The following is a 14749-nucleotide window of genomic DNA, read 5'->3' on the forward strand; positions in this document are numbered from 1 at the left end:
TCTGCCCCAAGTATCCGCAGAGCTGTGAAGTCCTTCACACTGTCTGACCTTCAACTGCCCCATTGCAGAGAAGCCTCCTCCCAGCCCCAAAAACCACATGATGGCGAGAGAACACCCACCCCACCCCCACCCAGGTCAGGGGAGAAGCCACCCGATCCACCCAGGGCAAGAGAGATGAAGATCAGACGCGGGTAAGGCCTTCCCCTCACAAACTTGAAAGTAGAGACATCTCGCAAACAATACAACACAGCACCGGGCAGTTGGGGCTGGAATTTATTGCACAGGGACATGGACACGGAGATTGAGAGGAGGGCGGTGGGCTGTGGGCGCTATGCTCAAAATCCTAGGAGGGTGTCAGGAGGCAGAGGTCAGGATGGGGTCTGCCAGATGGTGGAGGACCCCGGCCTGACGGCAGAGGAGCGAGGCCCCGGGCCAGCTCCCCTTGGCGCCCCCACCCCCATTCTTCTGGATGACGACTCCGGAGACGCTAGGCGATGTCATGAAGAGGGAGCCCTGGCCCAACCGGGTAACGAAGCATCCGCCGTAGGGGCGCGGGCTCTCGAGAAGCAGCGATCCAGCTTGGGTTGGAAGGGAGGGTTACCCGGGTCCTCGACCCCCCGCGGCCTCCGGCGTCTCTCTGGGTGTCTGACGGTTCGGGCGGCGGCTGGGGTCGCTGTGGCGGCGGCGGCGGCGGCTGCGCGGCAGCTCGAGCTGGGGTCGCGGCCCGCCGGGGGCTCCCAGGAGGCAGGAGACCGAGGCAGCGGCGGGCGCCAGGGCAGGCGGCGCGCCCGGACGGGCGGCGCACGGAGGGGACGGCGCGCTGGGCGGCGGGCCGGCGGGGCCCGCGGGGGGCCGCGTGGGAACCCAGATGAGCCCGTAGTAGACGGCGAGCAGCACGGCGGCCAACGAGACGCAGAGGAAGTAGGCGCAGACCGGGGCGAGGCGCAACCAGCGGCCCCGCGGGCCTTCGCTCAGCCCGGCGCCACCCGGGCTCTCGCCGCCGCCGCCCACGCAGCTCGTGCCCCGCATCCCCGCAGCCCACTGGGCCCCGCGCAGCGGCCCGCGCAGGCCCCGCCCCCGCGCCCAGGCCCGCCCCCGCCACCCACCCCCTCGGAGGACCGCCTCCGCGTCTTAAATCTCCCTCGTCCAACCCCGCCCCCGCCAGCATGGTCACGCCCCCGAACGGGCGGGTCTCCTCCGGGCTCTGGGTCCGCCCCCTCCCCAGTCTCCAGCCAACCACCATCAAGCTAAGGCTTAACTAGCGTCCCGACCCCACCCCTCACTTAGCTCTGACCCCGCCCTAGGCCTGCAAAGCTAGCTCCCTGCGCTTCCGACTACCGCCCGGCTTCGGTGTGATGCACACACCTCTTACCTGAGAGCCCGCCCAGAGCCTAGCCCCGCCCTCCCCTTTCTGGCCTCCTCCCCCAGCCTTAACCCCATCCCCTTTCGGGATTCAGACTTCTCCCAGGCATCCAGCCCCGCCTCCGAGCTCCACGGCCTTGCGAGGTTCAAGCCTCACAAAGCGCCCCCGTCCTTAGCCGCAGGCCCGCCCGCTTCTAACTTGCCTTGCTCCGAATCAGACTCGAAATCTATTGCATTCGAAGCCGCCCTCTTCTTCCCTGGACTCACGCTCTCTAGTCCAGGCTCCACCCCTATCCTCCGCCTCACTCCACTAGTTCTAGCACCGTACTGAACACGCCCCCGACCGAGGGCTGCACCCCACACCCGCATTAGGAACGCCCATCTAAACCGGCTCTCGCCGCTCCATCCCACATCTAAGGCCATCCTGCGCTCTAACTCCGTCCGCCAGAATTCTGGCCCCGCGCCGGCATCCTAACCACGCCCCCGGCGGGACCTCCTCCGTACTTAGTGTCCTGAGGCCTAAACACCCGCGAAGCCCCAGCTGGGCCCCACAACCCAATCACGCCCCTTCCCCAACTCCTCCCCACCACCCTCTATTTCTCCCTCTCCCTAAAGTCACGGGATTCAGAGCGGTCTCCGGGGAGGAGAGAGCGCAGCCTGGGAATCCAGACTAACCCCCTCCTGCCGCCCCCACCCCATCAAGGCGGGGAAGCTTCAGTCCCCTCCCAGCAGCGTCTTCAGGAATTCGGGGAGGCCTGCGGGAGGAGGGGAGGGGAGGGAAGACGTATCAGGGGGGTGGAGAAAGGAAGACCCCCTTCCTCCCGCCTCTTCCGCCACAGAAAAGCCCGCCAAACATAGCAACCCAGCCTGCCCTGCCAGAAACACAGTTCAAAGGTTAGCGGAAGCACTGCGTTTAATAGGCGACGGGGCGGTGGCCCGGTAATTCCGAGTCCAGTGGAAGAGTCACCGGCTATCTGCCAGGCCCCAGATGTAAACCGGAAGGCAGCAATCTAGGCCCGGGGACCGGCATCTATCACCCCATGGCTTCCATTAGGTGGGTGATTAGGGGGCGTCTCAGCCCTCCCGGTGCCACGGCGCCCCCTGAAGCATGAGACTGGACTATTGCCCTGGCCCCACCCCGTTCACGGTCCCTGGCTCCGCCCCCCTTACATTTAACCCTCTTCTGGCGGGAGTGTGACGGAAGCAGAGGACAGAGGCGCAAGGCGGCAGGAGGTTAGTGCAGAGCGCGGAGGCCACGGTCGGCGGGCGCGGTCAGCGGGCGGCCCCCGGTGGCGGAGCGGCAGCCAGCACCTTGCAGAAACGCACCCTCTGGAAGTCGGTGATCTCCGCGGTCTCCTGGCCCTCGGTGCCCGCCTCTGAGGAAAGAAGAGGCAGTCAGCGGAGGGGACGGTCTCTCCCACCTTCCACCAGGACACCTCCTCCCCCGCCCCGTCCAGTTCTGTCTCTGATCCCAACTAAGCCCGGCTGCAGTCGCCCCGTGCTAAATGGTTTATGGGTCTCGGACTCCCCTCATCTTCGCAAAGGACCCACAAGCTGCGTGCACCCCAGCAGAAGCCTGTTTACAACCGATGAAATCATTGTAGTCACCCTAAACTCTGTCCTCGCACACCCCAGCCGCCGCCCCCCTCATACTCCCACGGGCATAAACTGACTCCCATCACGCCCGCCCTATTGGACCTGTCCCTCTCTGCCCTTGCCCACGTAGAGTGCTGACCAGATCTCCCTTGGCTCTGCCCCAAACTCTAACCCCGCTCCTGGGGAGGTCCCTGGATCGCAAACTAGTTTGATGGAGGTGGAAGCAGCCTTGGGCCCAACATTCTCATGGGGGGTCTGCGTTTCTATTCTAATTTATCCTACGTGGTTAGACCTCAAAACGCCAATCCTGCCCGCAGCTAAATCCGTAATTCTACCCCTCTCCCATTTAAATTCCTAATTTTGCCCTCAGCCCCGCCCCCTCGAACCTAGCCCCACCCCATTACTTTTAGAGGACATCCCCAGACACTGGGGTCTGCCTCCAAATCCCAGTCCCATCTCGGCCCCACCTCCTCACAGCCCCCCTCCCCCCTCCACTCAATCCCCTAGCACGAGATTCTCGTTAGCTCTACCTCCTTGACCTTGGCCCCAGTCTCGCAGGATCCTAGCACTGTAGCCTCACCCCCACGTGCACAGCTACGCCCCACGTACCCAGCTCCACTCTGTCCTACTCTCCCCAAACCCTCCCCTCAGCGCCAGAGGGAGAAAAAGAGGAAGGAAGCTGGCCCCATTGGGCCCCGTCCACTCCCCCACCTGGAGCTGCGTCAGACCTTTCCTCCTCAGCTTTCTGGGTTCCTGGGAGGCTGGGCCCACTCTCCAGGGAGGCAGGGGCTGGCTGGTCACCTCCTGGGGAAGGAGGAGGCCCAGTCAAGTCCCTACCCCTCCCAGTTCTCCCCCACCCTGAGAGAGAAGGCCCTGGGAGAGTGAGGGCTGTTCAAGGACACACTTGGGGAGTATCATTTGAGGACTTGAACTCTTTATTGGGGACGGGGCATTCCAGAGACAGGTATGGGCTGTCCTCCCTAGCCACCAGGGCGGTGGGGCACCCAGGGTCCTGGGGCCCAGCCCCAGACAGTCCCCACGGCCAGTGCACCCCCAGAGCGCGCGCGCGCACACACAAGCAGCTAGCTTCCTGCATTTCCAAAAGGCCAGGCCTCGCCCGGGGACAGGACACCAGCCGGGTGAGCATCCCGGGGAGAATTCAGCTCCATCTCTTCACCCCAGTCAGACACAGGCTGGTGGTCCCCAGGGGGTGAAAAGGGGCTAGAAGGCGTGGCAGGGGCCTGGGGCAGTGGCAGGGGCTTCTCTGGCCCGGACGGCTCTGTGTCAGCCTGCTCACCGGTGGGACTTCCGGTGCGGCTTCCCGTAGGGCTTCTGGTGGCCTCTGCCTCCGGGGGTTGGTGGTCTTGGGCTGGTTCTTCCTCCTCCTCATCAGCCTCTTCTTCTTCTTCCTCGACCTCCTCTTCCTCCTCCTCCTCACTCACATCTTCCCACTCCTCATCCTCCCCCTCATCCTCCTCCCCCTCATCCTCAGGGGGCCGGTGGGCAGGAGGAGCTGGGGTCTCCAGCGGCTGTGGGGAACACGAGGCAGGTCGGGGAGAGGAGGTGGGCCCCGAGCACCCCCAGGCCCCCTCCCCAGTGACGAGAGCCCGCCTTACCTGCGTGGCCGTCTCCTCAGGGGCAGTAGGCTGGGGGGCCTCAGGGGCCGGGGACACTGCCTCCTTCGTTTCCCAGCGGTCATCATGGTCACTGGAGGGGACAGAGGAAAGAGGTGAGGCCCGGATGGCCAGGAAGAAGGGGCATCTCACCTCCACGTCCTCCCCTGGAGAAAAGCTGCCAAATTCAACTCAGGGCGCGAGGGGGCTGGAGCTTTCCAGGAGTGAAGCCAGCACATGGGAGAGCCAAGGAGGAAATGGGGGTGTGTGTCCCCAGGTGTCAGGGACAGACAGATGGAGGGGCGCCAGGTGGCAGAAGAGGAGCGAATGGAGATGGAGGGGCGCCAGGTGGCAGAAGAGGAGCGAATGGAGATGAAGGGAGAGATGGAGGTAAAGCAGAGAGCTAGGCCCGAACTCCCCAGAAACCCACAGAGAGACGAGCACCAAGAAAAGACAGGGGCGAGACAGCACAGACATGCCCCCACGTGCAGGAGTCAGAACCACCACGGATCGAGCCAGAAGCCCTGCTGGGGGCACGGGGGTGTGCACACACCAAAGGAAGGGGTGCCCCCACCTGTAGGCACGAGGGGCTGCCTTGGTCTGGGGTCGGCTACTCTTCCTCCTCCTGCGGCTGACCTCCGCTTTGTGCTGGGTCAGGAACTCCCTGAAAGTGGGGGGCTTGGGGGGCCGCGTCCAGGCCTCGTCATCTGCAACAGAATCCAGGAGGAGTCGGGGACAGGGGTGTGGCGCAAAGTAACCCCTGTGCCGGGCCCTGCCAGCTGCTCCCCGCCCCACCCCAGGACACTCACTCACCATAGCGGTGGGATGGTTCAAGGGCAGCAGCTGGGCCATCCTTGAACCTGGGAAAAAGAGAAAGGGGGTGAGCATGCAGCTGGGGGAACAGTGGGAGCAAGAGGGGTGGGAAGAGATAGGGAGACAGATGGGGGCCAGGGTCAAAAATCAAGATCATAGATGGTCAACCAGAGGAGGTCACTGATTAGAAGACAGACAGGATCAGGGGATGGAAAAGAGGCAAACTTGGCATTGTAGTGACAAATAGAAAAAAGTCAGTATTTGACCCCCAAAAAACCAAAAATTTAGGAAGTACATGATCTCTAGCTTCCAGTCTGGCCTCAGTTCCTATCACTGTCTCCCATCTCCCCAGCTAAGCAGAGTCTCCTACCACACAGAGCTCTGCCTCAGGGCCTTTGCACCTGCTGCTCCTGGGACACTTCCCCAGACTTTTCAGTGGCCTGCACCCTCACCTCCTCCAGGCCTCAGCTCAGACCCTCCTAAACCCCTAACATAATCACATGTTATTTTATATATATCACCAAAGTCTAAAACAAGAGCCTCCATCCCTCTCCATATTCTTTGCTGTTCTTTGTGACCTGCCCCTGGATCGAGTGTCTACCTTTCCAACTCGACTCAAGGCTCCCTGAAGGCAGAAGTGTTTCGTTCATCACTGTATTGCCATCACCTTTCATGACACAGATAAGAGACTCAATAAATATTTGCTGACAGGGGCGCCTATGTGGCTCAGTCAGTTAAGCATCTGCCTTCAGCTCTGGTCACGATCCTGGTGGAGTACCAGGATCAAGCCCCGTGTGGGGCTCCCTGCTCAGTGGGGAGCTTGCTTCTCCCTCTCCCTCTACCCTCCACAACTAGCCGTGCATGCTCTCGCTCTCCCTCAAAATCTTAAAAAAATTTTTTTTGCTGGGGAGCCTGGGTGGCTCAGTTGGTTAAGTGTCTGCCTTCAGCTCAGATCATGATCCCAAGGTCCTGGATTCGAGCCCCACATCGGGCTGCCTGGTCAGTGGGGAGCCTGCTTCTCCTTCTGGCTGCTACTCCCCTGCTTGTGCCTTCTTTCGCTCTATCAAATAGATAAGTAAAATCTTACAAAATAAAATAAATCTTAAAAAATAAAATCTTAAAAAAAAAAAAAAAGCTATGGAAATCAAAGTACGCATGCGCTAACGGACCGGCTGCAGGCTGCATCAGAGACACAAGGGACGAACCCGGACAAGGTCTCCCTAAAAGCCTCCAAAGGGTCAGCTACAGTATCTGTGCAACGTATTCTCACACTTGCACAAGCCCTGCCCCCTGATCCAGAAATGAACGCTCCATGCACTGGGCACACAGCCAACAGCCTCTCTGTCCAGCCAGCGCCAACCGAACAGGGCCGGCGTGAGACCTTCCCGAGCAGTGGGGCAGGCAGCACGGCATAACGACGACAACGGCAGGGGCGGCCGGGGGGCTCAGTCGGCTGGGCGTGCGACTCTTGAGTTCAGCTCCCGTCTTAATGTTGGGGTCATGGGATCAAGCCCCACGTTGCGCTTTGCACTCAGCAGGGAGTCTGCGTGAGGACTGTCTTTGTCTCACCCTCTGCCCCCCCCCAAAATAAAAATAATAAATAAATAAACTCCAGCTGCAGATCTAACGATGACTGCTGGCTGGCTCTTCGGTCCGGAGACCACCCTCCTATCAATGACACAAGGAAGAGCTTCGCCTGAAGTTGGACTAACGGGCTGCTTCCTGGGGCCCGAAAGGGGACCCGGCCAGATAAGGGTAAAAGTGCCCCCCGGATGAGGGGTGTGGGTTGCGGGGGCGGGCATGCAGTTTGAAGGTCTCATCACCGGCCGCCCGTCCTTGCACCTTCCCTGTTTAGAACTTCCATCCGTGCCCTTAGCCAGGGCACCACTACACAAACCACCAACTAGATCAGCTTAGTTTCCCGCCACAGCAATGCCGCTGTCGCCAACAGGGCAGGGAGCGTGTCCCCCTCCCTCCCGCGCACCTGCCAACGCCATGCCCAGCACTTCTCCGGAGAGCGTCTGCCGCCTGAGCCCCGGAACGAACCCACGGGGAGCAGAGCGCAGCCTGCACCTGGGAGCCAAGCCCAGCCGGGATGCCAGAGACAGAGACAGAGGGAAGTCGGGGTCAAGGCCAAGGAGCCAAACGGGGGCGAGCAGAGGGGACACTCACATCCCGTCGGTCTTCTCGGCATCCCACTCCCGCCGCCACTGGCCAGTGGGCTTGCGGTGTCTCTGCAGCCGCTCCTGGTCGATCTTCTCCCTCTCCTGTTTCCAGCGCAGATACTCTGACCGCTCCCGGCCCGTCATGGACAGCGTCATGTCACCAGCACCGCCTAGGCCGGCCCGGCGGCCCTGCCCACCCACAGACAGGCAGTCAGGGCCCCGTTCCCCAGGCCGGCCCACCCTAGCCTCTCCCCCATGTGCCTGCTGCACTCAGCAGTAGGGCCATGCCCAACACAAGGGGGGACAGGCTGGAGGCTGGAACCAGATCAGCTCCCGAGGCACCTCTGCAGAGAGGCCGTCCCAGATCGCTCCCTCTCAAGTAGCGCCCTCTCTAGTCCCTCTCCCTGCTGGAGTTTTCTTCACAACCTTTCGCACTACCTGACACCTGACTGCAGGTTGGTTTACACAGCACACCCCCGCCCCCGAATCAATTTCATTGGGGCAGAAGCTTGGCCCTAAGACAGTCCCAGTGGGCACCTGAGTGGCTCAGTCATTAAAGTCATTGCCTTCAGCTCAGGGCATGATCTCTGGGTCCTGGGATCGAGTCCCGTCGGGCTCCCTGCTCAGCGGGGAGTCTCTTCTTCTTCTCCCTCTACCAAGTCCCCCCACTTGTGCTTGCTCGCTTGTTCCCTCTCCCTCAAGTAAATAAAATCTTTAAAAAAGAAAGAAAAAAGAAAAAGAAAAAGCCCTAGCACCTAAGTCCATATCCAGCACCCAAAAGATCCCATAAACACTACTGACAATCCCGAGAGGACGTCGCCCAAAGGCTCCATAAAGCTAAAGAGGAAAGCACGACGGTGCCCAAACGAGAATGGACCATCAGCTCAGGGCTGAAAGATGGGGAGGGGAGGCTGCCCCCCCACCCGCTGTCTTGGCCACCCTGGGCCTGGTGCTCAGGCACCCCCCCTGGCACCCCCCTATCAACGGTCGCTGCAGGAAGGACAGGCTGTTGGCAGACTGGGGCTCGACCCAGGGTGCCCCGGCTGCCGGCACCCACCTGCCGCTCCTGCTCTAGGCCACAGCGCACCCGCTCGAAGTCAGGCCCCCCCCAGTTGCGCCCATGCCGGCGGCTGCCTTCCCGCCGGTCCCGCTCAGGCTCCTCCAGGGGCCCGCTGCGTCGTCGGGGGTCATCCAGGAAGTTCCGCACCGGGTTGGGCTCCAGCACACCTTCCTGCAGGCACAGGGAGTGGGGGAGGAGGAGTTGGAGAGCTCACGGGGGCCCAGGCGGCTCCACCCCGCCGCAGGGACACCCAGGGCACTGACCCGCTGGTTGCGCTCGTACTCCGCTATCTTCTCCATCTCCTCGTTCATCTTCTCAATGTTCTGCCGGCGCCGCTCCTCCCACTCCTGGGGGCAGGCAGGACACAGACAGGGACGCCGGGCGTCAGCATCCACGCGGAGGAACAACCACAGCAGGCCAGAGACTCTCTGCAGACGGGCCTGCTCGCCAGGCCGGCTCCAGGCTGGCATCTGGGCATTCGGCTCCCGGCACGTTCCCGGGCAATGGTTAGCTATGAAGGGAGCTCAAAGCACCTCGGCTGTCTGTGCCAATGGTGTGGCATGTGCTGGGCGCCCACTTTCCTGCTGGGGTCTGGAACTGGGGTTTGTACGAGGCAGAGGGGACCTAGGGAAACCCCAGGCAGGGAGTCCCTGGTAGGCAGCCCTTTGTCATCAGGATTCAACGCTGGAGGAACTGAGGGCACCATAAGGTGTGGCTGTAACACACCAGATCGCTCCCGAGCCCGCATCCGATCCCCTCCAGATGTCGTCCCCTCAGCCTCCTCCCCTCGGTTTCCCACTATAATAGATCGCAGCCACCAATCTTTCTAGGGGACCCCTGTAGCCGGAAAAGGAGCCAGGGACCACGACACCCCACAGCTGTCACAGAAATGATGTCCGTAACAGCAGTAATAACCTGGCAGATGGTGAGGTGCCCCCCCCTCCACCGCACAATCCATTCTCCCCTTCTTCTGTGGGAACAGAACTTTAGATGAGCACACGGCCAAGTTGCCAGAGAGGACATTTGCGTTCCCACAGCTTGGCACACGGGGGAGAAATAAACTTCCACCTGGGTTAAGCCACGGTGTCCTGAGGTCTTCTGAGGACAGCAGCTTAACGTGTGCAAATCATAAACGCCCGCAAGGAATGTTCTTCAAGTGCTTCCCCGGAGGGCTTCGATGCCTGATGTCCCAGAATGCTCGCAATATGCTTGAAACCTGACTCTTATTACTCTCCTGAGAACTCAGAAGCTCCCAGGGGGAAGTGAGCCGCCCAAGGGCAGGGAATTAATCAAACCAAGTTGACCCCAAGTCCACAGTGGGCCCTGAGCCGCTCTGCTAGACAGTCTCCCAGCCCCTGACCCGCGCATCCGGGAGGGAGGGCAGTTGCAGGGACATCACTGCTCCCCACGAAGAAATCCAGCTGCGAGATGGACAGAGTAAGAGAGCGAGCGAGCGCACATGGACCGGACGGAAACGTTGCACCAGAATGAGCAACATGAGGGGAGATTAAAAAAAAAAAAAAACAGGGAGAGCACACGAAGCACCCGTCAGGGGGAGGGAGGGAGGAATGAGAGCGAGAAAGAGCCGATGGGGGGACTGAAAAAGCTGATGGAGAGGCGGACAAAGACAGACAGACAAACACCGGTCCACGCTGAGAGTAGGACCAAAGAGCAACGAGACGGTAAGGGTAAGGGCCTCTGCCGGATGACCCCGGCCTATCCCCGGCTTCTACCTTGGATTTGCGGTCGGCAGCTGAGGCATCTCCAGCTCCAGAGAGATGAGGGGATCCCCTGGCCCGGCCCCTCCTGCCACGGCCGCCAGCTCCTCCTCGAGGCTGCTCCCCAGAACTGGCCTCCCAGCTGCGGGCCGCCCGGCCCATGCCTGCCCGACCTCCCTGCTGGGGGGGCATCCGGCCTCCCTTGCTGGCCCCTGGAGGTCGCGGGGTCCCAGGAGACCTCCGGGAGGGACCCAAGCTCTTCTCCTGGAGGAGGGAAGGGAGGAAAAGTACAGTCACCGGGATGAGGAGACTGGGACCCCCCAAACCCTGAGAGCAGCGGTGAGATCGGAGGCCAGCCCCAGAGCTGAGGCAGCCAGCACGGAAGGGATCTCAGGCCCCAGGTCTCCATGCTCACCCCCTCTCTGTCCTAAAGAGTCCCCCACCCCGGTGCGGAGCTCACCGTCTCCACCGCCATGTTCTCCTTCTCCACCAAGCGGCCTTTCCGGGGAGCTGTCACAGCCACTCCCTCGAGTTCGGCTTTTTTCCGGTCCTCCTCGATTTCCTAGAACAAACAGCAGGAGGAAAGTGTCAGAGGTACTGGTGCCAGCTGGATTCCCATAGCCCCCTGAACTCCCCCACAAGACTAGCCCCTACCTAGGCCTCTCTCCTGAGCTTGACAGGAAAGCTGGTCAGTTCAGCATCTTCCCCACCACCACTGCCACACCACACTATTCTCCAGCTCAGAAGCCTCCTGGGGTAACCATCTCTTGAGTATGAGCCAAAGGCTTCCCCACAACCTATGGGGCCCTACAGGGTCCAGCCTCATGACCACTTGACCTCATCCCCTACCCTCTCCCCCTTCTTCTCCCCCTCACTCACCCTGCCCTTCTCACTGTTCCTAGAACATATCAGGCTCAGACCTGCCTCAGGGCCTTTGCGCCTACTGCCCCCTTTGCTGGGAACACTCTTACCCCAGAGAGCCTTTAGTCCCTCACTTCCTTCAGGTTTCATTTTTTTTTTTTTCTCCTTCAGGTTTCTGCTCCTGAAATGTCCCCTTCTCAGAGAAGCCTTCCCTGACCTTTCCTACTATTCTCTTGGCCCTTCTCCTGTTCACTACCCGGCATTACACGTATTTTGCCTATTGTCTGCCTTCCCCCCTGCAACAGATGCTGCCTGAGGACAGGGGTATCTGGCTCTTTTGTTCACTGATGTATACCCCAAAGCTAGAATCATCCATGACACGCAACAGAAACTCAATACGCCTCTTCTTTTTTTTTTTTTTAAGTAAATGAATGAATGCATGAAAAATGAATAATGAAACCCATTCTTCCTCTCAGGCCTCTTCTCAGGAAAAGCCCTGCCAACCACCCTGGCACTTTTGACAAAGACCTCGGCCGCATCGTGACCTCTCACTCCTCACAGCCTGTCACCGAGCCCTCCCAAAAGCCCTGTCCCACACCCGGCACCTCCTCTCCTTCCTCCTTGGTCTCTGGGCTCCGGTATCCCCTCCTCCCAACCAACACCACACAGCAGCCAGGGAGCTCTTCCTAAAAGGTTACTCTGACCTGATCCCGCTCCTGCTCCAAAGCCCTCCAGGGCTCCCCGGTGCCGTCAAGAGAAAGTCCAAACTCCCAGTCTGGCTGCCAGGGTCAATATCCCTCCGCGGACCCTCCAACCTTAAGCTCTGAGTTTCTACACAAACTGTTCCCTCTGCCTGAAATGTACGGCTCTTCTTTCCAGCTGGCTAACTCACCCTTCGGGTCTCAGAATCTCCTCCTCCAGGAAGCCCTCCCAAGTATCCCCTACACTGGGTGAAAAGCCGCCTTTGGCTCCCGCCTGACCTCTAAACTCCTGCGGCTCACCCCAGCCCTACTGCGGGTCAGTACGGCCTGCAGAGCAGCCGGTGCTCCCACTGGACTGTGAACTCTGGACTGTGAAGTCTGCAATGACCTCACGGATGTCTCAGTCATAGCTGAGTGAGTTGTCCAGCCACACTCAGCCTAGAGCCTGGCAGTGAAGGCCCCGTAAGCATTCCTGCATGAACGATGGAACGATGGAATGAAAGAAGGAATGGCAGGCTAAGGCCTTTGGCTTTTATCCTGAGAGTGATGGGGAGCCATGAAAAGATTTGAAGGGAGAGGTGAGGGAAACTCACTGCGGGGAGGAGAGGGGATGGGGTCTCCCAGGGCGGGGCTAGGGCACCTGGTAGCGCCGGATGAGGGCCTCATTCTTTCGCCGAAGAGCCTCGATCCTCTTGTCCAACTCGGCATCCTTCTCCTCCTTCGATTTCAGATCCAGTGTGGCTGACTGAGAGAAGGAGACAGCTGAGAACAGTAACAAAAACCTATACCCAACCCAGTGCCATTGGATCCAGGGTCTGAGTCCTGGGTCCCCTCCTCCCAAGCCCCTGACCCAAAGCGTAGATTCTAGAGAGCCCACTTTCCATCTCACCATTCCACTGGCAAGGTGGGGCCAGGGTCCCAGCAACCTTCCCCTGCAGAATCTGGACACAGCACTGGGGGTTCCTGAAGGCAAAGGGAACAAAAGGACTAAGGCCAATGTCTCCCCAGTCTGCTTCCATCTCACCCATACCCGGGATCCTCCCAAACACACATGCACATGAACCCCAGCTGCACCCCCAAGAGAATTCTAGTCCTCATTACCATTCCCTCTTCTTGTGCAAGCCCGACCCCTACTGGGAGAAATCTAGAGTCCACCACCTCCTGGACATTTGTGCCCATTCCCTACTTAAACACTAGAGTCGCACCCACCTTGGGAAAGCTCTGGTCCCACCCTACAGCTTAAGGAAACATCCAACACCGCTCCCTTCCAAAAGAAGATTCTAGCCCAGCCTCTAGACCCTGGTGCTGGGAGTTTTAACCCAGGCCTCCATCTCCGGAGTGCTTCAGACACATCCTCCCGCTCCCCATCTATACTAGAAGATTCTAGGCCCACCTTTCTTTGCCCACTCCGGTGCCCCTCCATCCCCGTGAACCTTCTAAACCCACCTCTTTCCCAGGAACGGTTCAAAATAACCCCACACAAAAACAAGCTCGAATCCTACACGTTGCCCCGACCCTGGGAGAGCACTTTAAACCCACGCCTCCCTCTGGGATGTCCTAGCCCCGCCTCCAACGTCCGGAGAAAGGTACCGCTGCCTCCCCAACAACCCCGCATATATTCCCAAAACAGGCCCGGTGTCCACTGGCGAGGCTTCCTGGGCTTGGCTCAACCCAGGGAATACTCTACCTGCCCTGGCGCAGAAAACTGCCCCGCCCGCGCGCGCCTTTGCAGGGAAAAGCTCCAGCCTCTACCGGGTCGGGAAGGCCACGGCCCCGCCCCACCCCGGGACCAACTTTCTCGCCCCGCCTTTCCTGCTAATCCTTTGACCCCGCCCACATGGGCGTCTTTAACCAGACCCCGCTTCTGACTCTCCCAGCCCTCCCCCAGGCCCCGCCCCCTGGGTCCCACAGCAACAGCCTGAACACGCCCCCTACTCTCGCGTTATTACGCCGGCCCCGCCTCCGATTTGCCCAGCCAGCCTCCCGGTCACGCCCCCTGCCGCCCAGCCCCGCCTCGTCGTGTCAAACTACGGCCCCGCCCCCAGTACCCCCTCCGAGGTTCTGGCCCCGCCTACAGCATCCGCGCGGACGCTCAGACACCCGGCAAAACTTTCTGGCTCCACCTTCAGCATGCCCCGCCAGCACCCTGGCTCCGTCCCTGCCACCCACAACTTTTTGGCCCCGGCCCCACCCTCGGAAGTCAGGGCCGACGATCTGGAGCCACTCCACGCTCAGGCAAAACTTTCTGGCCCCGCCCCCAGCACGGTCGGCCAGCGTGCCAGCCCCGCCCCCTAGCTCTCTGGGCCACACTTTGGCTCCGCCCCCAGCACGGGCACAACTTTTCAGCCCCACGCCCCGGCCCCACCCACAGCCCGGCCCGCCCGGGTCCTGCCCACCCGCCGACGTCCCGCCCCACCGGGGCCCCTCCAGCTTCCCATGTGGGCGTCCTGTCCCCGCCCCCCGCAGAGTACGCTGCCCCACCCGCACCCGCTCCCTCTCCCCCCTACTTGGGACGCCAGGCCCCGCCCCCTCCGGGAGCGCTCCCGACCCCCTCCCCCGGTCACCTGTCCCGGAGACCCCGCGGCGTCCGCTACTCCGGCTCCGTCGGCCTCCGCGTCCGCAGCTCCCGGGCCGCTCGCGTCACTTCCCGCCCGCACCACGTGAAGAGGGGAACTAAAGAGGGTCACTTCCGGTCCTGCCGGCCCGTTTCCGGGAACCTTAAAGGCGCCGCGCCCCCGCGGGTGCAGGCGGGAGTGTGTCTAGGTGGTCCGCAGGGGTATTCTGGAAGCTTGCTCAACTTCGTTTGGCCTAGATTACCTCCTTCGGGGGAAAGGAGACAACAGCCCCTTTCCGGCGTTCA

The 14749-nt window shown here is 61.1% G+C and overlaps 2 protein-coding genes across 2 annotated transcripts; both read right to left on the reverse strand.

Annotated features, from left to right (window-relative positions):
• Positions 1 to 235: 235 nt before the first annotated feature.
• Positions 236 to 1057, reverse strand: LOC111160799 (InaF motif containing 1). Its single transcript, XM_022524151.1, has one exon. It carries the CDS (start codon positions 1027 to 1029, stop codon positions 598 to 600), a length of 432 nt encoding a protein of 143 aa, XP_022379859.1. The 5' UTR covers positions 1030 to 1057; the 3' UTR covers positions 236 to 597.
• A 2830-nt stretch (positions 1058 to 3887) lies between these two features.
• On the reverse strand, positions 3888 to 14504 carry LOC111160817 (coiled-coil domain containing 9). Its single transcript, XM_022524173.1, has 12 exons — positions 14454 to 14504; positions 12779 to 12852; positions 12530 to 12634; positions 10788 to 10889; positions 10343 to 10591; positions 8873 to 8956; positions 8607 to 8780; positions 7557 to 7738; positions 5385 to 5431; positions 5146 to 5278; positions 4575 to 4665; positions 3888 to 4487 (listed from the first exon to the last, which is right to left on the reverse strand). The coding sequence occupies exons 2-12, from the start codon at positions 12779 to 12781 to the stop codon at positions 4041 to 4043; spliced, it is 1617 nt and encodes a 538-aa protein (XP_022379881.1). The 5' UTR covers positions 12782 to 12852; positions 14454 to 14504; the 3' UTR covers positions 3888 to 4040.
• Positions 14505 to 14749: the final 245 nt, after the last annotated feature.

This window comes from Enhydra lutris, unplaced genomic scaffold (genome assembly GCF_002288905.1).
Source record: "Enhydra lutris kenyoni isolate GAN:26980312 unplaced genomic scaffold, ASM228890v2 scaffoldscaffold77, whole genome shotgun sequence".
NCBI lineage: Eukaryota > Metazoa > Chordata > Mammalia > Carnivora > Mustelidae > Enhydra > Enhydra lutris.

Coding starts and splice junctions, on each gene's coding strand:
- LOC111160799 (XM_022524151.1), bottom strand. CDS start 1,029: ATGCGGGGCACGAGCTGCGTGGGCGGCGGCGGCGAGAGCCCGGGTGGC.
- LOC111160817 (XM_022524173.1), bottom strand. Junction 5,432..7,556: donor GCCGAGAAGACCGACGGGAT/GTGAGTGTCCCC, acceptor TCTTTTTCCCAG/GTTCAAGGATGGCCCAGCTG. Junction 5,279..5,384: donor TGAACCATCCCACCGCTATG/GTGAGTGAGTGT, acceptor ATTCTGTTGCAG/ATGACGAGGCCTGGACGCGG.